The sequence below is a fragment of the Cajanus cajan genome, chromosome 6, assembly GCF_000230855.2.
Source record: "Cajanus cajan strain Asha chromosome 6, NIPB_CcT2T_4, whole genome shotgun sequence".
NCBI lineage: Eukaryota > Viridiplantae > Streptophyta > Magnoliopsida > Fabales > Fabaceae > Cajanus > Cajanus cajan.
The window spans coordinates 48,751,033-48,773,188 of NC_138522.1; the positions used below are offsets into that span (position 1 = coordinate 48,751,033).

The following is a 22,156-nucleotide window of genomic DNA, read 5'->3' on the forward strand; positions in this document are numbered from 1 at the left end:
TTTATGAGTAATTTCTCATTTTTTTCTTTATTTATTTATTTATTTATTTTAATATAATGCAAACATGGAGTGCATTTTTTCTTACTGACATATATAATATACTTTAAAAAAGAAAAACTCGTGATGACGTAACACTGAATATGATTTGATAATTAATAAGGGGCGCAAAGAGGCGATGCATGGGTTGGCCATGTGGAGATAAGTTTCGTGGCAATTTTGGCATTGTGGGTTGGCCACGTGGAGAATCCGTTACTCACGCCATTTGTATGTTTTCTGGCGCCTGCAATCAGAGAGAGAGAGAGAGGGAGGGAGGCAAATAACACGTTTTTGAAGCGATTCCACGTTTAACTGTTAATCCTCCCTCTTTTCTCAAATTTGAAGACCATTAAGAAAAAACGCAAAAACTGTTAGGGTTTCCCCTGAACCGGTTTCTGTGTAAAACCTTTCCGTGAAGGCGAAACCCGTCCTCGTTCTCTTTTCTTCGCAACCTTCTGCTTTTCCCCCACTTTCCCCCTAATTCTACGCTCTTCACCAACTAATTATTTATGCAGGTATCTTCTTCGTCGAATATTTTTGTTCTCGTTCTTCCCCTGTTTTACGTAACATAGAAGAAACCTTACATTTGATCGGTCACTCATCTCCTCATTAGAAATACATGTGTACACATGATACTCACAAGTTATATACATGTATTATAACTCAATCAACATCAAACAATAGTATAAAATACGTGTCTCACAATGTTCTATATTTTCAAGTGGTGACATGCATCTTGATTTGCTAGTGTTGCCAACTTTGTACATACCTATCTTTTTCATTCCATCAATTGTGCTGTTTTGCTTACTCTCCTGACTCACGGTGACTGCAATTTCAATTGGTTTAATGGTGATGTGATTATGAATCATAGGTTCCAAAAACAATGTTAGTTTGCCTGGTTATATCTATGACATACCTGTTTTGGATGTTTGAATAGGTGCCTAAGTTTATTTAATTTTTCTATATAGTGATTTACTACACAAGTTTTGACTCCAATTTCATGAAAACTAAACAGAATAGTTACAATATCACATTTATGAATTATTTAGACCCTCTAGTATTCCTTGGTAAATTGCAAGCAAGTATTTTCTATTAAGATAAAAGGTTTATAATACTATATTTCATGCTGCTTTGCATTCGTCAATTCTCTGGATTTTTCTTGTGTGTTAATTTTAAATGAATGATCAATCTCTTCACATCAATCCTTTGCTTCTCTGTATTGTTGCCTATTGTTTTCAGGTAAAATTCACGCAGTTTAAGGGTGAAAGTTAACCAAATAAAGGAAAGGATTTTGCAATGTTGCATTCCCAAACATCTCCAAAAGCCATTTCTTATTGAGATATCAATTGGAGTATTGTTCTTTCAGGTGATGGATAGATTTTGATGTCTTATGCCTTTTTCTTGGGTAATTAGATCTGTCAAGTTTGCCTTAGTAGGCAGAGATGGACCTCGCTGCTCTTTTGACTTCTGCTGGAATGAATATTACTGTGTGCGTGGTGCTCTTTTCACTCTACTCTGTGTTAAGGAAACAGCCCAGCAATGTCAATGTGTACTTTGGAAGAAAGCTAGCTTCTCGCCGTTCAAAAAGCCATGATGTTTGTTTGGAAAGATTTGTCCCCTCTCCTACGTGGGTAATGAAAGCATGGGAAACAACTCAGGAAGAACTACTGACTATCGGGGGCTTGGATGCTGTGGTTTTTAGCAGGATGGTTGTGTTCAGGTTGTTCAATCATTTTAAAATTGAAACTTTTCACAGCTACATGTCTTATACTGTGCCAGACTATAGTGAAATGCTTATATTGTTTTAATCTGAAATCCACTAGATGCCAACCTACTGAGTGTAGGTATCTTAATCCTAGATAAGTAGAAGTGAATATATCGTATGGTATTATGCCCAATTATAAATAAATATATATATATATATATATATATATATATATATATATATATATATATATATATATATATATATTTGTTTTTGAAGTCTTCTTTCTGGATGCACCTGATAATCATATGCTTAGGAATACATGTTCTGATAACATGGCACCGGCAATCTGGCATTATACACCCAAAAACTCTTTGATCAATATTTATTAAAATGCTGAATGTGTTGCAGAACATTTTTAAGATTTGTTTGAGCCTCTGAAATGAATGAAGCTAAACAATTAAATTGATCAGGAAGTCTGAAGTGGGATACTGTTGAAAAAGTCACACTTCAACACATATACATACATACATATATGTGTGTGTGTACGCTCATGTATATATGCTGTTGGAGAGTGCAAGTACATATATTTTGTGGCTTTAGTTCTTCACTAACTGTTGAAATTGCTTTTTTCTCCTTCAGCATTCGAGTTTTTTCTGTTGCTGCTGTTATCTGTATTGTTCTAGTGCTTCCAGTGAATTATTATGGTCAGGACAGAATACATAAGAATATACCTTTTGAGTCACTCGAAGTATTCACCATTGAGAATGTTAAAGAAGGATCCAGGTGGTAAGAACCGTATCCTCTTTCTAAAAATTTTCAACATGTCTGTTTAGTTCAAATAGGCAGTAACAAGCTGAGAAAACAATGAATAAGCAATAGAAAATATGAAGAGGTTTCTTGATATTTTATAGCAAGAATGAACAATGCTCTAAAATATTTGGATCTGTCCAGTCCATGATTTTCATATTTTTTTCCCTTAATTTGAATTACACATGATTTTAATATTTTATTATTTTAAACTAATTAAGTATTTTTAAAAAAAATTTAACCAGTTTTAAATTTATTTACTTTAAAACTTCAAATTCCTATTTTCTACTCATTTTTTTAAAAATTGAATCGATTAAATTGCTTTAAATATTCTTTTGTTCAAAATCTATTAACCAAAATATTAACTTTTACTCAAAATTAAAAAAAGAATCTCAAAATTCCTCATTGAAATCATGATTTCATATATCTTATCAAAGCTTTTAGCTTTACCAAAATTGCACTAAAATTTTATTTTAAAACTTTTTTTTTTAATTATAATTTGAGATATTAGATCCTTAAATATTAGATAGAAAGTAATAATTTGAGAAATTTAGATAAAAAAAATTGAAAATAATTGTAAAGTTAATTAATTTTTAAATAAAAAAGTTTAATTGGCTCAAAATTGGAAATTACTCACTGTCTAAATTAAAAAGGGTTAGAAGTGCAATTAAGTAATATTGTTAAGTTGGGAGAGCTTAACTTTTTCTCCCAACAGAAAGTCAGAAACTGGATATGATATTGGCCGGATAGGAATCATTCTTACTACTGATTGAGACATTCTATGCCTCTATATATTATTTTAAAATAAAATAAAATTTGAGATTAAGTAACAAAAATAGTTAAGTAATAAAAATAGTAGAGTGAGTAGTTATTAAAAGAGAATAGTATTTATTAAAAGAAATATTTTTTTTTGATTTTTTTTTAATAATAAAAGGACATAATGGTCTACTAAATGTGGAGACCAAAGGTGGTTATTAAAAGGGGTATAATATTAGTATAGATTACATTTTTTCACTCCATTTTAGATGTTAATGCATGGATAGGTGATGATTTTAATCAGGAATACTCCTACAAATTGGTTACGTAAAGGTTCTATTTATTCTATTGCTTGATTTCAGGCTTTGGGCTCATTGTCTCGCGTTATACATCATAACGTTAACAGCTTGTTCTCTTCTTTACCGTGTAAGGAGCTGTGTTCACCTGCATGATTAATTTCTCTGCCTGTTTTCAGAGTGACCTAATAGCTTTTGTTTTACTGTTGCACTTTTAAATATGACTAATCAAGTGGCAATAATATCTAGGAATACAAGAGCATCAGTAATTTGCGGCTAACACATATTACTGCATCACCACCAAATCCTAGTCATTTTGCAATTCTTGTCCGAGGAATACCATGGTCTCCAGAACAATCATACTGTGATACAGTGAAAAAGTTTTTCTCATTTTACCACTCATCAACATATTTGTCACACCAAATAGTGTACAAGTCTGGTGCAGTTCAAAAACTGAAGGTCTGCCTCTTAGCTTCTTCAAATATTTATATCTTTATTGTGATTAGGATATCATGTTATATTTTATTTTCTTCCAAATTAATATTTATGTAATTTTTGTCTCTATCTTTATTAATTTGTTTATGTACTCTCACACCTACATATTTTCAAACCAGTCAATGTGTATATGCGATAGGACAGGAATTTGGTTATTTGGTTCAAGGAAGACAAATTTATATGTGGGCACATTATAGAAATAAGTGTCTGCTTTTCTTTCATTTTCTAATTAGTTTTCTGGTCTTTATTAGGTTGTTTGGTATGGAACTTTATTGTTGTACTTTGTTTTTTCTTTGAAGGAATCATGCAAACCCAAGGAATTTTATTTAGTTGACATAATTTCCTAATTGCTTTCTAAACATTTTGATATATGCCTCACTTTTCATTTTGGTGTCCTTTGTGACATGGCAAAATTATCATCAAATCCTTCTCTATGTATCAATGCCTTTCAATGCAATGCAAAATAATTAGTAAATCTCTTTTGTATAAAACTATCAAAAATCAACTCTTTCAAGTGATTAAACTATTTGGTTAAGACTTATGAGTGATTTTATATCTAACATGCCCCCCTCACACAAGAGTCCTTTAAATTTAGAAGTGTGGATAATGCATAAATCTATCATACCTTCTGCTTAAATTCTGCTTTTGTTTAGAAGAGTAGGCAGCGATTATGACCACTTGGTTTTAGAGGTTATGGCACTGTATGTTAAGAACCAATGCTCTAAAAAACTTAAATTATCAAATGAAGGCTTATGATGAGTTATTTTATATCTAATAGAATCTAAGGTCCTTGACTGGCTTCAGTTCCTGAATAAGTATCATGGTCAGTTATTGGATTTCATTTGTACCATGTTAGTGGGATTTAATATCTACGGTGTCATTCCCTATTTAAGGGGGTTAATTGGGCTTTTATTTATGATTCCAGAAGTACAAGTACGAAAGACTTCCTATTTCTTTTGTGATCATAGTTTTATATATCACTTATGATCATTAGAGTTTTTTTTAAAATAATATAAACTTTTAGTATTCTTTTTCTTCTCTCTGTTGCATGACTGCTATTTAAACTTTTGTTTCTTTTAATCTTTTCCCCCCAGGATGATGCAGAATATATGTGTAAGATGCTCAGTTCTGGTTGTGGTTCAGTGCAACCAACATGTAAGCCAAGCTTTGCGCAATGTTACTTCTGTGGAGGATCCACTAATTCTTTTAAGATTATTTCTAATGATATTGATAGTATGCATGGGAGATCAGGCTACAGTGACCTGCATATTAATGCACGAAAAAAGGTCAATTTTCTTGCTGGATTGATTTATATAATTATGACATCAACCTTTTTTATTTTTATGATTTGGTAAACTACCATGTTAAGAAGTTTCTTTATCTAATGTTGATATGTGAACCTCTTATTCTCTATCTGATGTTTAGTGATTCACTTAATTATTTTCTCTTCTGCCGCACTGTTTGATATTTTAATAACATGTGAACCTCTTTCATTTTTATGATCTGTTGAGCTACCATGTTAAGAAATTTCTTGATCTAATATTGACATGTGAACCTCTTTAATATCTGTTTGGTTTTTGGTTATTCATGGAATTATTTTCTCTTCTGTCACACTGTTTGACCTGTGTTCAATCTTAAACCCGGGAAGAGTTTAAACTATTCTATTAAAAGTTTTTCTAGGTCTCCAACATGATGTATAATTACCTTTTATTGTGAATATAGAAAAGCCAAGTTACTAATGTAACTTGCAGGTACAAAACAATGAAAACATCATCAATGGAGCATTGTTCTTACAAGTCTGCAGAATTAAAATCGTTCCCTAACAATTTTAGCTGTTAGAATGAATTGGTTCTTAGCATAGTATTTAAGCCTTTTAACTATTCAAGAGTTTGATCTTGCCGTTCCCATTATTTATTATTAAAAATTAAATTTTAGTATTTGGTAAAGTGGGTATGTGCATTAGCTAGACTCCAAGTCCTAGGGGCTCTAGCTTAAGGGAGCCTTGAGAGAAAAAAAAAATCATTTTAATTCATCAATTTAACACTTTGAATTATTATGAGAGTTGGTCTTGGACAAGGATACTATAGGTTGGATTATTTAGGGGGAAAATAGGTGACAAGTAGTTTCCTTTGGGGTAATTCTTCGAAGATTAAAGTGTATTATGTTGATAGATTTATATCCAAAACTAAGAAATTTAAGAAAATGTTCAATATATGAGGAATGTGAGTAACACTCTTTCTAATCTCTCTACTATTGGCTGAAATTTATTAGAAATCACAAATTTTAGTGGATTCCACAACTAAATAAGGAGAGAGTCATTAAATGAGACGTGCAACTTAACAAAATTTATGATTCCAATAAAATTTCAATTAATATTAGTGTTAGATACATTCCTCTTCAACATATTTGAAGGTTTAGCATATTTTTTGCACTGGTTTGTGAATCTATTTAAAGTTTATTATTTGGCTCTGACTATATCTCTTATCTTTGTGCTGCTGGATCTGGTGGTCAGATACATTAAAATACTTGTAATGTTTATGACTTGTGTATTAACCAACAAATTAAGCAGTCACTGGGAATACTGTAGTTATAGAAGTAAACAAAGAATTGGTTTTGCTTTTCTTGTTTATTTTTGGTCTAGAATCACATTTTATGTGATGTTAAAAATTTATGCTCATTTAATAAAAAAAAATACACACTTTTGTGTCTTTAATACAGGAATGTGCAGCTGCTTTTGTGTTCTTTAAAAGTCGGTATGCTGCTCTTACGGTTGCCCAAAATCTCCAAACAGCAAATCCTATGTTATGGGTCACAGACCTAGCTCCTGAACCACAGGATGTTTACTGGTCCAACCTTTGCATACCATACAGGCAACTTTGGATCCGGAAGATATCTATATTTGCTGCTTCTATCACCTTTGTGCTTGTATTCCTTATCCCTGTCACATTCGCCCAAGGCTTGACTCAACTGGAAAAGCTTGAAAAAATGTTCCCTTTTCTGGCAGGGACACTTCAAAAGTAAGATGTTGCACTTACTCAAGGGACAAGTTTATCCCAATATATATGGATTACAATTTGAAATAAATGCTTATGCATGATAAATTAAGTGTGGAACTTCGTTTAACACCCTTTCTCTGAGCAACAAAGGTGCTTTGTATTAGAACCCATATACGATCCTAGGCCTACCACAAATTAAGTTTTGCACATTTGTTGATATCTAAACATTATTTACTCTACAAATTACAGTGTTAAGCCTGTAATTCCAACATGCACTTATCAATGGATGATATCAAAGAATTTGTTCAAGTTGAGCAGATCTTCAAAATGGCTTTTAAGAACTATAAAGAAATACAAAACTGCAATTCTTGATAAATATGTTTCCATTCGGAACAATCAACTCAAGTTAACTATGATGAAAGACGGTTAATCAATAACCACTATTGACTTGATTATTTATTAGTATTACCTAAACTTGAAATATTTTCACTGAGAATTCATTCTTTGTAATTTCTCCATGATTTTATCTCATTATATTAAGCTTGTAAGTTATTGCCATCTTCTCTGCTTGTTTGTAGAAATGGTGTCTGTTTATTCAAATACTAGTTGAAGTTGCTTACTGTTTGTCCTTCTACTTCACCCAAATTGATTTTATAATTTTACAGATACACATTTTGATTTTTTTTTCCCTGATAAAAGAATAATTCATGAAGACAGAAAAAAATTTCAAAGAGATGGGAGGATGAAGGATCCTCCCAGGCATAAGAACAAAACATGAAACAACAAAGGAAAAAGAGAAAATGAACACAGCAAAGCTACCCAATCTCTCAACATATCTGCTAACTGCTAAGGAAATCTAATTCAAAGACCCAATTGCTTTAATCAAATAGAATTACACATATATATGCCTAATCAAGTATGTAATCTTATCCCAAATCAAGTGCCGTGCCATATATATCTCATTTCAAACACTAGAATTACACATAAGGAATGTCAGAAGTTTGTTCTTCTGTAAGTTACATTTTCTTAGAAAATAAGGATTATTATAAATTGTTGATGATGATTATTCGTGCATGGATGTTGAAGGTTAGCTTGGTAATTTTAAATTTTGAAGTGTTATACACTTTATTGTAAATTGAACCAGTTTTTTTTTTCTCCAGGAAATTTGTGATTCAGCTGGTGACTGGTTACTTGCCAAGTGTGATTTTGGTTTTATTTTTATATGCTGTTCCACCAATGATGATGCTATTTGCAACAGTAGAGGGATCCATTTCTCGTAGTGGAAGGAAGCTGAGTGCATGCACCAAAGTTCTGTACTTCACAATTTGGAATGTGTTTTTTGTTAATGTTTTTGCTGGATCTGTTATCAGCCAACTCGCAGTCTTTAGTAGTATAACTGAACTACCTGCCCAACTTGCCAAGGCGGTCCCAGTGCAGGTGATATACCCAGATTCATTAATGACAAATGTATATTGTAAATTAAGCATCCTTGGTGTGGACTTAAATTTACATCAAAGATTTGAGCATCACTGAACTAAGTTTTTGTTCTCTTCAGTTTTTTAGAACAGATGAATTGGTAATTATTCCGTGATCAGTTATTCACTTTACTATGGCTTTTTGCATTCAGGCTACCTTTTTCACAACATATGTTTTATCATCTGGTTGGGCTAGTCTGGCATTTGAAATCATGCAACTGTTTCCCCTTTTCTGCAATTTGTTCCAGAGATTCATACTTGGGTATAAGGAGGATACAATGAATGGCAACCTAACTTTTCCATACCATACAGAAGTTCCAAGGATCTTACTATTTGGATTCCTTGGGTTCACCTGCTCTATTCTGGCACCCCTAATATTGCCCTTCTTATTGTTTTACTTTGTACTTGCCTACCTCGTTTATCGAAATCAGGTTAGTACTTCTTTCATGTGTTTGTCAGCTTAATTTTGTTCATCATGAAGTTAAATTGTGCTCAATTCTTTTATATATAAGCATAAGCATTTACTCTTACATGGGTATATAAATTATTTTATATTTATTTTACACTGCTTTATTTTAAGCATTAATAGACTTAGAAATCCGTTTCAAACTACATATTTTCACGTGGTGACAGTTTCCGAGCAATTTTATAATGCGATATTTATGCAATTAATTATTAGGGTAAAATTGAGATAAGGTGTTGAATTATTTATATAAATCCACAGTTGGTGTCACCTTTTCCCTAGTGAAATTAACAATGTTAAATGCAATTTCACCCTGGTTTTAGCCCAATATCTATGTGTCACTCCGAGTTTGAGCAACTATTCTGGCATCCTGTGGTTTATCTCGTGGATGCGACCACTATTTCCCTGTCCATTTTAAAACGGAATTACATGTAGCAGGGGCATCAGTGCATTATGGTACATTGAATCGGGCTGGCTACAAGGTGGGAAATTGTATAATAACCTGAAGGAATTATTAGCGTAAGACAAGACCAGGAACTTAGCAACTTCGGAAATTAAAAACTTATTATGTACGACTTGATTCCTTGGCTGGATATAGAATTTAATTATTTGGTATTATTGTATAATAGCAGTTTCTTCACTTAAATCCACCTAGTGCAGAGAAATTAAAAGGAGTGATGTAGATGTCAAATTAGAGTGATGCACCATTATTCATGCATGCAAGGAAATGAGATAATGTTTTATGACGTGGAAGGAATTCTTGATGCTTAATAATATTTTCTTATCATGTAAGAAAAAAAAGGTTCTATTTAACACTGGCATTTTCAGATTCTCAATGTATATATTAGAAAATATGATAGCGGGGGACAGTTCTGGCCCATTGCTCACAACACAGCGGTGGTTTCATTGATCTTCGCTCAAGTAATTGCACTCGGGGTTTTTGGACTAAAACGCTCAACAGTTGCATCTGGATTTACCATTCCACTGCTGATTTGCACCGTTCTATTTCACCAATATTGTAGGCAGCGATTTCTCCCAGTATTCAAGAACAACGCAACACAGGTGCTGTCACTATTCCTCCCCCTCCGCTCCGTTGTTTCTCATTATACCCATTAAAACTAATTGAGGGCTTGTTGTAGGTTCTTATTGATATGGATCGGAAAGATGAGCGTTGTGGGAGAATAGAACAGATTTTTGAACAATTACATTCAGCGTACTGCCAGTTCACTAGTTCTTCTCAATCCGAATGTTTCAGCAGTCATCAAGGGGAAAGGGAAATTGTTCGAACTCCAGAAGATGTGGAGCCAGGTTTGCTTCCATCTAATTGGGTGGGGTGGGGGAGGGGGGGGGGGTTGTATTTCACTTTTCTATCTCAATACGATGGTTTGGCTATGTTTGTTTATTTTTAATTTTCAGGCAAGGAAATTAGCCAACAAGATTTATCATGGCCAGTTCATCGTAATTTGACTTCGGATAAACCGGTACTTGGCGGGACGTAATTCTAGAGGTTTTTAAGCTTGCAGATGTTGCAAAAATCATCGTGATGTGCCCCCAAAAAGAGGGGTGGTGCATGAACAATTGCAATCGGAATTCCGAATACCTGCGAAGAAAATGGGAATTTGACTTTTCTCGGAAAGTTTTGTTGAGCGACAGAGTGAACATATCTCTTTATGCTTTTTATCCTATGTTCTTTGTAATTGTAAATATGCACATTATAAGATAACTGTACATACGCTCACGGGCGTGTTTGTAGAAACGTAACAGCTCCGCGTGAATCTGTAAAAAATCTCCAGTCACGTGTTTAGCTTCTTCGAATGCGTAAAACGGATGCTCTACTTAGGTTTTGTAGGAAAGATCAACCACCAGGATCTCACCTCCCTATGCTCTTTATAACGTAAATAAAGCATGTATGATATGATAGTTAAGGCAGTTTTGAGAAAGGCTACGTTTTATGGATATACGCGATAAACTATCATTGTATTTGATTGTAACCAGAGCGAAATATTACTCAAACAAAGTCAGAATGGGGACGGAAGAGTTACAGACAACAATTTTTGGGTTCTCTTATTTTATTGGGTCCAGTTCTTGAGTTGTATTTGTCATCTGTATTGCTTCAAGTACGTGTTTTCTTTTATTATTTTACAAAATACTAAGTTTTGCTATCTAATGTAAATTAAGAACAAGTTAATGAGCTTCTATGTATTTTTTACGATCCTAATGTAAGTAATATTTATTTTTTTTTAGCAGTCGTTAATAAATTTTTAGTTTTTTATTCTTTAATCAATCACTATACTAATAACTTTTTATTTGTTTGGAGTTGTCCTATGCCATTTTAACTTTTAAGATTGATTCTGTCAATTTTTAAGTAAAATTTGTCTCATTGTGTAGCATTACTATTTTCAAAAGCAAAACTCAAAAGTTTAGAAATTTAAAGTATATTTGAATACAAGTTTAGAAGGTCTTTAAAAATTTTTGTACTAAAAAAAAACTCTTTATTCTCAATAAAGAAATTCATAAAAGTCGTTCTCACGGTATAAAAACATAATCCTAATTCCTTTTTTAATGGTCATTTGAGTAAACAGTTTAAGCAAATGAACTGAAATTTTCGAAATACAGTGCATAATATAATTTAGACTTAAATATATTTTCAATCCCTTAAATTTTAGATAAATTTATTTTTGGTCCCTCAAATTTAAAATTCTTATTTTTAATCCTTGTAATTTTTAAAAATTATTTTAGTCTCTTAGATCATCAATAACAATATTTAAAAGTAATTAATTAAGATAATTATATAATTTCAACTAGATTTAATTAATATTTTTAGCAACAGGAATACCAATATGTAGATTTTATATAATAATGTTTGATAAATTTTTTAACAAAATTTGAATATAAAGATTAAAATAAGATTTTTGAAATTACAGAAACTAAAAATAATAATTTTAAATTTGAATGATCAAAAATAAATTTATCATAAATTTAAGGGACTAAAAATATATTTAAACGTATAATTTATTTTTATCTATAGAGGACGATAGGCACACCACACGTCATTACATTTTGTCTCTGTGGACCGAGAAGAAAGGGAGCTCAACGGCAAAAGGATTGTAACATGAGAGAAGTAAGGAGGTCAACCTTTTTCAAATATATAACACGAGTTCTGGCAATGCAATGTGGTTGGGCTTTCATGTCAATCTGAATGAATCATCCTTTCCAGAGTCAGACATTAGAAATCGAGTGAGAAAAGAGTAGAAGCATACCCGAAACTTCCAAGTCGAAGGAATTTGAAGGCCGAAGCACCATTGACATGCTCGAACACGATGCCCTCCTATTATTGTTCTCTGCTGAACCGTTTAGAAGGCCAACAAATCATGGATCTGATCCAATTCTTATCAAGCCCAGCATTCTGGTCCGATTCAGAAATTAAACAAAAGTATCTTTTTCCCTCTCGGCCCTAAAATAAATGGGCAAAAATATAGTGGATCAACCCAAGGGAAAAATACACTATCTTTTGGAAAAAATACACTATCTTTTTCCCTCTCCTTTTTAAATATATACAAAATTTAATATAATTCTACTGATTTAATTTCAATGAAAAAAATACACATACAAATTACGATACTTAATCAAATATTTTTAATCTACTAAAAGTCGTTAACAAAATAGGTTAACATTTATGTTTTTTAACTAAGAATCAAAGTTTGATCCCCTTAAACACATAAAATCGTATTTGAAAGTACTATTTTAACCCCATAAAAGTTGATTTAGTGGGAGAGAGTTATAATTTCTTATTAAACAATTTTTTTTATAAGTTACTACATATAGAAGTAGTTAGAAATTAACAATAGTACAATATAATATAAAAGATGTAATGGTAATTTTTGACAATTTTTTATGGTTACTTGTGAAATTGTGCACCTTCCATTTAGAAAAAAAAAAAAAAAGAGTAACTGAAAATGCCAACTTTTGTAATAATTATTTAAAAATTCATATTTAAAATAAGTATATATTTTTTTTTTTACAATTTAGTGTATCTAAAAAAGGATAGTTATTCTTTACAGGAAGTTAAATTAAATTAAAAAGAGAGTGAACCACTAGGGTTAATTAACCTAGTGGTTGAGGGGTTGTTGTAGATAAACGTGAGAACTTAAATTTGATCTCATTGCTGTTTTTGTAATTTTTTTTATAAAAGAGAGAGAGCTATATGTTAAACGTACAGTGTTATACATGGCACGCAAAATGTCTTTTATGCGTAAAAAGTAATATTAAATAAGATGAGGCAAGGTGGAAGAAAATAAATCACGATTGTAAGATATGATATATTATCTTGGGCACCCTTGAGTCTTGACACACAAAAATAGTGTGGGCCAAGGTCGGCTATCATTTTCTTGGAAACGGTATTAAAAATTGTCTGCAGCCATAGCCATGGTGAAAGCTATGAACAAAACATGTTTGTCAGGTCTTAGGGTGGGACTGAAATTTGACAAGTTTTCATGTTAGTGAGTGTCATTATCAGGGCATAAACAAAGAAGGCCATTCCAAATTCCAAATTCCAAATTCCAATTGATTATATGATATAGATTTAAATTAAATCTGCTTAGGATTCAGAATCCAGAGAGAAGGGGACTTGTTATTATAAAAAGAATGACAGATAAATTATGCGATAAGAGAAGTCGTCGTTTGGCTGTTGTCACGGTTAGGGCATACCCTTCCTATATGGCCTCAATCACGGATCGCTGTTAATTACTTTTGTTTTCTTCTTCAATTTTTAATTATTATATTTCTGTAAAGTATGAGCTAACTCACAAGTTAAGTTTTTTAAATCCTTGTTTTATGTTCTAGGATTGTTCTTTCATGTTTTTTTCTGGCTTTGGGATATTCCTCTTTACTTTACAGAGCGAAATTATTCATATTATAAACTTTATTTTTTAAATAAATACTAATTGCTTATAGTTTATTAAGCATGCGTTTTTAGATGTTTTTTTTTTTTAGCTCTTTGGCGTGCTTCAATTGAATTCATTTGGCTACAAGTATTACATGTCTAACTACTTAAAATAAAGTCCAGTTACTGATGGGTATAGAAATTATCAGTGTGAATCATCAGTTAATTAGAACAATAATAATGGCAAAAGTACTAGTGCTTTTACGTATGAATATTGATGGAGCCGAAGAAAATGCTAGATTTGGATTCTTTGGAGTTAGGGATTTGTCGCAACCAGTAAATCAGAATCATCTCATGAAAATTAAACAATCACTTATATTTTATCTCAATAAATCTAGCCTAAAATATGCATTTGAGATGCATGTGAAGGATATTTGTTAAAATTTTATGAGTTAACATTGCTTAACTATTTGATTAAATTTTATAGTATTAATATCAAGTATGAAAATTTATGATATTTTAATTGATGAACATTAGTTATTTAGACTAATAATTTGAACGAGTCTATTTTAGGTTGGGTCCTCAGTTAATTTCTAAATGACTAATTATTGCTATTGTTTAATGACCGTAAAATTATTACTCCATTAAATATTTTGTGAGAGACAAGTTATGGTAAACCCCAGCTTACGGATAGAGAGAATCTCTTCCTCATTTCTTTGTTTACGGTTTTGAATTGAACCAATAGTCATGTAACGAAGATTATCATTAATATATTCTCTCTATATTCTCTATTATAAGTGAAAAAAAAATTTTCTTAAATATGAAATTTTTTACTATTTTTATCTCATTTAATGATATTTTTCCTAAAATATTCATTTTTAATATATTATTTTTTAGTTGCACTACTTTTTTAATATTTATAAGAAGAACAATTTAGAAAGAATGTTATAAAATTAGTAATTAGTACAAACAGTTCCATTGATCTTATACAATATACATAAGACTTGTTTGGATAATTAAATTTCTTCAAAAGTTTTTTATGAGAAGAAAAAATGATATTTTTTTAAAAGTCAAAATTAATTAATATATAAACTAATTTGTAAAATTTTTCTCATATTAACTTCTTGAAAATATATATATTTTTAATTTATGTATAAGTTATTTTTAGTTAATGAAAAAATATTTTATTCATTTCTTAATTTTTCTCGTACAAACACTTACAGAAAAATTTGTTCAAATTCTCTGTATCGTCTTTTTATTTTTGCCCGTCTACTTCTCTTTATATTCACATCATTAATTGAGGCTGTGCAAATAACAAGCTAAGGGAGGGAAAGGGATTTAAGGTGGATATTTGTGCAACAATTATATAATTATTGAAGGAGTTGGATCACTAAATGGGGCCAAAGTTTGAAACTGGTGACAAACTCAATAGCTACCCCGTTTCACACATGTCAACCAAATTTAACAAATCATGACCATTGCTTACCTGACAATATCCACAGTCAACAAAAATTTATCTAAAATACATTAGTACAACTGTGATCAACCATTCAACCACAAATATATGTACACGCGATCAGCCAAGATATGTGTGAGCTACAACATGATAATGATTGCTTTGACCTTTTGAGCAAACAAGTAAAAAATGGTAGCGGTTGGTCCATACACTAAATATTTTTGTGTTGGATGCGATGACCGATGATGTAAAGCTAAAGCATCTCTTTGTTTCATCTTTTTTTCTTTGTTTTTCACACCGGCAGAAAGCTCTAATTAAATGGAAGAATAAGTGAAAGTCATCACAAATGAGAGGTCTACATTCTGTGTGAGGATCGATGCGATGATCAAAATAAAAAGTTTTTGTAATTTTGGGAAAGTATGCATAAAAATCTCACATTGGTTGAATATATATGCAGTATGATTTAAGCAGTGTCCTTTTAAATTAATATCCGTAGTTACCTTCTTAAATTGACTTTTGAAATTGAGTAATAAAATCTCGATTAACATTAAAATATTATAATACTCTCTGAAAACTCATATAAAATTAGTAAAAAAGTATTTCAAATTTTTTGACTTAAATACAAATAAATTATTCTAACTAATTTAATCCTATTTAATGTTATTATTTCAAAAACATCTCTTAAATTAAATGTAACTATTGTTTTCAATAAATATTATTAAGAGTAGTTTAGAAAATAAGGTCTAATTTTTATATAAAATCAATAAAATTAAATAAGCTTAATTAATTTCCTCAATACATGTGAATTTAGGTATTATTGTTTATATAAATGAGTTTTGAGTTAGTAGTAATTATTTAATTTAATATGTTATATTATATTTTTATCAGTTTTTTTTTTATATAAAAATTCTGTAATCAAACTAGAATTTTTATAGTGATGGAAATCAATTCACAGGAGCTCCATGTGTCATTTATGAATAGCTAATTGGATGTTTATCTTCTATTATTTTCTCGGGGGAGGGGGTGAATAAAATACGTGCGGGATATGCCTTGTTTGTAGAACATATATCAAAGGTTATATTTCTCGAAATTACCGCAAATGTAAAGATACATAATATGGAGTATAAAGTATAAACTAATCAGATTTCGGCAGCATTAATTTTCCATTTATATGCAACTAGTAAGACGAATCTTCTTGAACTTTCAGCATTTCAGCACATAATATACATACCTCCACAATGTGTTGTTACCTGTTAGTAGAAGTTTAAAATATCGAAACTTATAATTGTTTTTGGTGGTTAAAAATCAATCATTATCGTCCAAAAGATAACTAGTTGTGTAGTATACTTCTATTATTCTGAAATAATACACGATGAAATTTATAAATACATGCTTAGATACATCACAAGAAATCTGAACCATATATGACTTTTCAGTGTTTTCATTGTTTAGTAAAACTAGTCTCGAATTAATTTCAACTAATTATATGCAATATAACATTGCATTTTCACTACATGTATTATTTTTTGTTTTTAACACTATGATCATCAACGTGTCATCACACAGTCTAGCTCTTTGATCATCACAAGATATTTTGGTAAATTGTAAACTCTCATGACGTGAAGGTAAAAATCCGATAATGCAGTTTTACTGTTCATGCAAAAGCTGCATTGGTGTTACTGTGCTAGATATTACTGTTAAAGAGGAACTCATCCCCAAAGAAAGTATTACAAGTAGAACAGTGATGATAATTAAGTTAATTTCTATACATAACCAATTATTTGCTCAGTGACACCGAACTTCAAGTTATAACAGCTCGAGACTACTCACACCAAGCATAGATAATGGTCTACCAGTGCTTTTTTACCCACAGAAGACTGCTATATATATCCTATAATATAGATACTAGGGAAATGTGTATAAGCTAGCTACTTAACTATGTCAAAGTTACTTTATTGATGGTCAAATAATGCTAAATAGAAATGACCTTCGCATCATATGTATTCTTTGACCAAAAAGAACTTGAACTTAAGAGACCCATATATTTATACCTACTTATTAACGGCATGACTGTAGACTATATGGCACCGTCTCTATAGTGCACTTTCCCCGTTTGCCTAGAATTTATTTTTATCTTTCTGCAGGCATATGAATAAATAAAAAATATGTGAAAATAAAACAGTACATACATGTCAGTAATAGTCAAGTTTTTCTGACAAATGCTTATCTTGCGACCCTTGAAGTAATTAAAAAGAAAATAAATATTGTGTTTGTCCGCTAAAGAATGTGAACCAATTTGTATATTTGAATTAGGTCCAGTGCTGCAAAATACCTAGTTAGAACATAAAAAAGATATACTCAAATGACTCTCAAAATTACTTCCAAATAATACACAAACAAATCAGATAAACTGCACTGGCACTAACGGATCAGCACATGAGAAAGTCTCAGAGAACATACATACATATCGCTAGTTATATGTAACTCTAGCTGATTTTATTATTTATATGGGAATCAAATACAAGCTTCCCTTTTGCCAGCTTCAATTGGATACAGATAATTCCAACTTCCACCAATCGATAACAAATAATGTACACATGCATATTCTATTGCGGCGCCCCCAGGTAGCTCAACTCTTGAAAAGCACAATCTCGTGGCATCTCTTGCCTCACACCCTCGTAATTCGAAGCAACAAGAGGAGGATACATCAAAGAACTTGTCTCACCCCAATTAGTACTAATTTGCTCACAACTTGAAGAACCACTAACTATCTTATCGGTAATCATTTCCTCCCCATAGAAGAACTCCAACCCACCTAATAACCTTTGAGAATAATCGTTATTAGTAGAAACCATTTCCCCAATTGCTGCGGTGAAAGTGCCTTGTCCTTGCACCAACTCAGCACAGTACTCATTATTACTCTGACCAAATTGTACTTGGTTGTTGTTGCCAATAGAGTTCATGCACCCAGAAGAGCCAACATGGACTTGCTCCTCTTGGATTTGTTGTGAGAACTGAATATTGTTCAACCCATCAAGGATGGGTTGATAATCGCCGGAGAATCTCCCTCCAAGCTTGATTAGTAGTTTTCTGATAGAGTCTTGGTCGTTGAAACTTGGAGTTTGGTTTGTGTAGGGTGAAAGTGGCAACACAGGCCAACATGGCTGTAGTTGAGCGCTGTTTTCCTGAAGCAAGAGTGAGGAATTGTTGTTTTCCTGCTTAACCACACTGTTTCCTTTATTACGTGCCTGAAGTTCCTTACGGTGCTTCCCTAGAAGCTTCTTCTTCAGCCTCGTGTTCCAGTAGTTCTTTATGTCATTATCAGTTCTTCCCGGCAATTGTGCTGCAATGACCGACCACCTGCGTCACATGACACAAAAGGGTTCATTCCTCGAGCAAAAATCAAACTTGTAAATTTCTCTACCTAAGAAAACTCTTGATTTCTAATACAAAAATTTCCAGAATTTTTTGTAAGCTTGTACTCAAAGTCTCAAACAAACTCGAAGAAAATAAGAAAACAAAATCTCATACTAAAATCTAACTTGTCTGCTTCAATTTAAAAAGAAAAAAGGTTAAAATGAGAGACTTTCTACAAAAGTTAAGTACAAAAGTTTAGATTTATTTTATAGATTTACCTTTTTTGATTGTTTTCTTCTTTTTAAAGTATTTATGATATGGATAAGAACTTGTTAATTACTTCAGAACAGTTGATTTCAGAAAAGTAATATTGTTAAGATTTTTCTTTTTTATGTAAAAGCTACCTGCTTCCAATGCTAATATAGAGGCTGCAAATGATGTTGTCTTCTTCTTCTGAGAAGCCACCGTGCTTGATGTTAGGGCGGAGATAGTTTAGCCATCTGAGACGGCAACTCTTGCCACATCGTTTAAGACCTGATGCAGAAATGAAGATACATGAGAAGAAAAAAGAATATGTTCTACGATAAGTTAATTTCTTTACGGAATGAGGTGGTGACAAAAAAAATAGGGTTAACTATTTGAGTAGTAATACCAATCTTTTGTGGCAAAGCGATCCAGTTGCCTCCGGTTCCGTGCTTTTCGATGTAGGATTTGAGTTTTGCGTCTTCTTCTGGCGACCAAGGACCCTTCTTCACGTTTGCTTTGTCACAGCAAGGTGCCCTTCCCATCTTCTTTTTCTTTGCTCTCAGCTATCTTTGATTCATTATTTGGGGATATCCCTTCTCTATTTACGTTGATAATAATAGAGAGAGAGGAAGAGAGAGAATTATTTAATTACTTTAAAAAAGGGAAAGGATAAACATGATTCCAATTATGGTACAATTTTTATACAAGGGTAAAGGGTGTGGCAGAAAAGAAAGGTGTTTTATGTAGAAAATTCCAGGTATTTAGTACTGCTAGAATAAGGGAATAAGGTTCCTTCTTCTTGTCTTTCTTAAACCGGAATCAAATTTTCTTGCACCTTTTTAAAGTCCACTCCACTCTGACCCTCGTTGTCCAAGGATATACGAGCATACGACATGCTTATGACTCTTTCTTTTGGTCACTATTTCCTGTTTCTATACAAGATATATTTAATTGGTACACACATTGCACTCCTTATTTAAACCATAATTTATAGCATTAATTATGGGAACATTCTGTTAATATCGGATACTGCCAGTTTTTCATTTGGCGAGGAATCATGAGATGTACAGCCATAGGTATTGCTTAATTTTAAAATTTCCCCCGCGAAGACATACTAAAACATTTAAATTTTATTTGTTTTAACATTCACTCAAACTTGCAAATAAACATTATTCTGATATGGTTAGATAAATTAAAGTTTCTTCCATTTTTGGGTAGAAGAATAGAAAGGGCTGAAATTTCTCAAAATTAACAATTCAAACACATCTGACAGATTGAAGAGAATACAATTAATGCATCCAAATATAAATATAAATATATATTCCCACCTTTAAATAAAAAAGACATATATACATATGGCACAACTCTATCAGTAAACCTCTTAGTATCATAATAAACGGACAGTAAAAGTCTAACTTCGGTGATCATATGGTTGTAAAAAAAATAGCAACCCCTTCCTTTCTTTTATGCTACATGCACCTCCTAACTTCTGTTATCCCCTATAGATGCACCTCCTCTCTTACAAACGGTGTTAATTCCGTTGATTTTTCCAGTTACTTGGTTATCATGTGGGTTTTAATGCAAAATCTAAAGACATTAATTTATCTCTATCATTGAAAACCTATTGGCACCACCAAAACAACCGGGGCAAAACTATATACACATTGTAATTAACGTTCGTACACATTTTTCTCATTAAGTGAGTTTCGTTAATTATTTTGATTGAGATTCGTTAATGATTTTTTATGAGTGCTATGTTTGGAAAACATATGAAATACATATGTAGATCTTGTAATAAAGTAAGGGAGTGTATGTGTAATAGCTTTAATATCTCGTGGATACATCTGTAATTATTTCAACAAAAAATAAATCTCTCGAAATGCATGTGTAATGTTTTTAAATGGAGGGATGCATGTATAGTTATAGGAAATATTCTCAAGGAGTGTTACTGTAAATACATCTAAAAAAATATCAGTTCAAAAAATTGAATTTATATATATCCGCATATTTCATGCAACAAATCCAATTTTATGCTTCTGAAATATTACAAGGTTCTATATATTTTAAATCACATGTGTTATTGTTAGCAATAACATCTAGATTCTGAAACAAATAATAAACCCAACTACACATAAATAACTCATTAGATATATATAAATAACAGTAACAAATTTATAATGTCCTATTTATGTCTCGTCCATAGAAGATGAATCATACACTCATACACATAGGTTTGACCAAATGATTTAGCAAGTAATTACAAATTAAAGAGAGTTTAGGTTTTGATAATAATTTTATTCGATGTAGATTAATTCCAATAGTCAAAATGTAGTATTCAGATACAGGAAAAAGATCGAAGAAGAAAAAAGGTTTGACAATATTTAAGTTATTCGTGTGATGACTATTTCGAATATGATATGATTTCTTTTATTATTAAAATTAAAGAATATTTAATAAGAGATTCTTTTTATTATAAACTTAATCTTTCAAGTGTGGTGTAACATATTGTTATATAAGGTAAATCCTAATGTAACTAACACTATCCTATAAAGTAAGCATGTTAATATAAGAGCCTTTTTTTAAAATTCAAAAAATAATTATATGGCATTTTTTCAGGCTTTATAAAAAAATTATTTTATATAATAAAATAATTAAATATTTAATTTTTTTAAAAAAATTAAATTAATTAAAAATCATTAAAAAAGTATACACCATATAATTATAATGACCAATATATTGATCCTCCATCTACATTTTTTTTCTTTTTTTCCTTGCACCTCTGCCTTTTATTTTACTCTATGGATAGTCACACGAAGAGCAAACCTTAAAGTAAATACAAAATACATAAAAGTAGGCAATAGGACTATTAAAATCGGCTTAATAATAAATAAATTAAAATAATATGTGTATGATTTAGATTTATATTCTATTGTTGTCATTATATAACTAAGTTGGTAACCTGTGCGATGTATGGGTAAATTTTTTAATTAATTTATAATATTATTAATATATTATTTTAAATATATATAAGTTACACAATGAATATAATATAATATATAATATATCAATAAAATCCAATATTTTAAACAATACAAATATTTAAATGATCACGTTATATTGTGATTAATAAATATTTATTTTTAAACAAAATTTTAACTTGATAATTCATTTATCAATGTTATA

General features: G+C 31.1%; 2 protein-coding genes across 4 annotated transcripts; one reads left to right on the plus strand and one right to left on the minus strand.

The window, feature by feature from the left end:
- Positions 1-224: 224 nt before the first annotated feature.
- LOC109797923 (hyperosmolality-gated Ca2+ permeable channel 2.1) lies at positions 225-11,275 on the plus strand. Of its 3 annotated transcripts, none has more exons than XM_020358092.3 (12): positions 225-551; positions 1,276-1,756; positions 2,384-2,530; positions 3,670-3,733; positions 3,853-4,062; positions 5,193-5,384; positions 6,817-7,115; positions 8,255-8,531; positions 8,818-9,000; positions 9,861-10,094; positions 10,172-10,340; positions 10,449-11,275. In XM_020358092.3, exons 2-12 carry the CDS (start codon positions 1,479-1,481, stop codon positions 10,529-10,531), a joined length of 2,136 nt encoding a protein of 711 aa, XP_020213681.1. In that variant the 5' UTR covers positions 225-551; positions 1,276-1,478; the 3' UTR covers positions 10,532-11,275. The 3 variants fall into 3 exon arrangements, with proteins under 3 accessions (XP_020213681.1, XP_020213680.1, XP_020213679.1); XM_020358091.3 differs by having other exon boundaries at positions 2,384-2,527; positions 8,722-9,000; XM_020358090.3 differs by having other exon boundaries at positions 226-551; positions 8,722-9,000.
- A 6,470-nt stretch (positions 11,276-17,745) lies between these two features.
- Positions 17,746-19,773, minus strand: LOC109796316 (transcription factor RAX3). The gene is made up of 3 exons (XM_020356000.3): positions 19,380-19,773; positions 19,132-19,261; positions 17,746-18,730 (listed from the first exon to the last, which is right to left on the minus strand). The coding sequence occupies exons 1-3, from the start codon at positions 19,513-19,515 to the stop codon at positions 17,977-17,979; spliced, it is 1,020 nt and encodes a 339-aa protein (XP_020211589.1). The 5' UTR covers positions 19,516-19,773; the 3' UTR covers positions 17,746-17,976.
- Between the last annotated feature and the right edge of the window lie 2,383 nt (positions 19,774-22,156).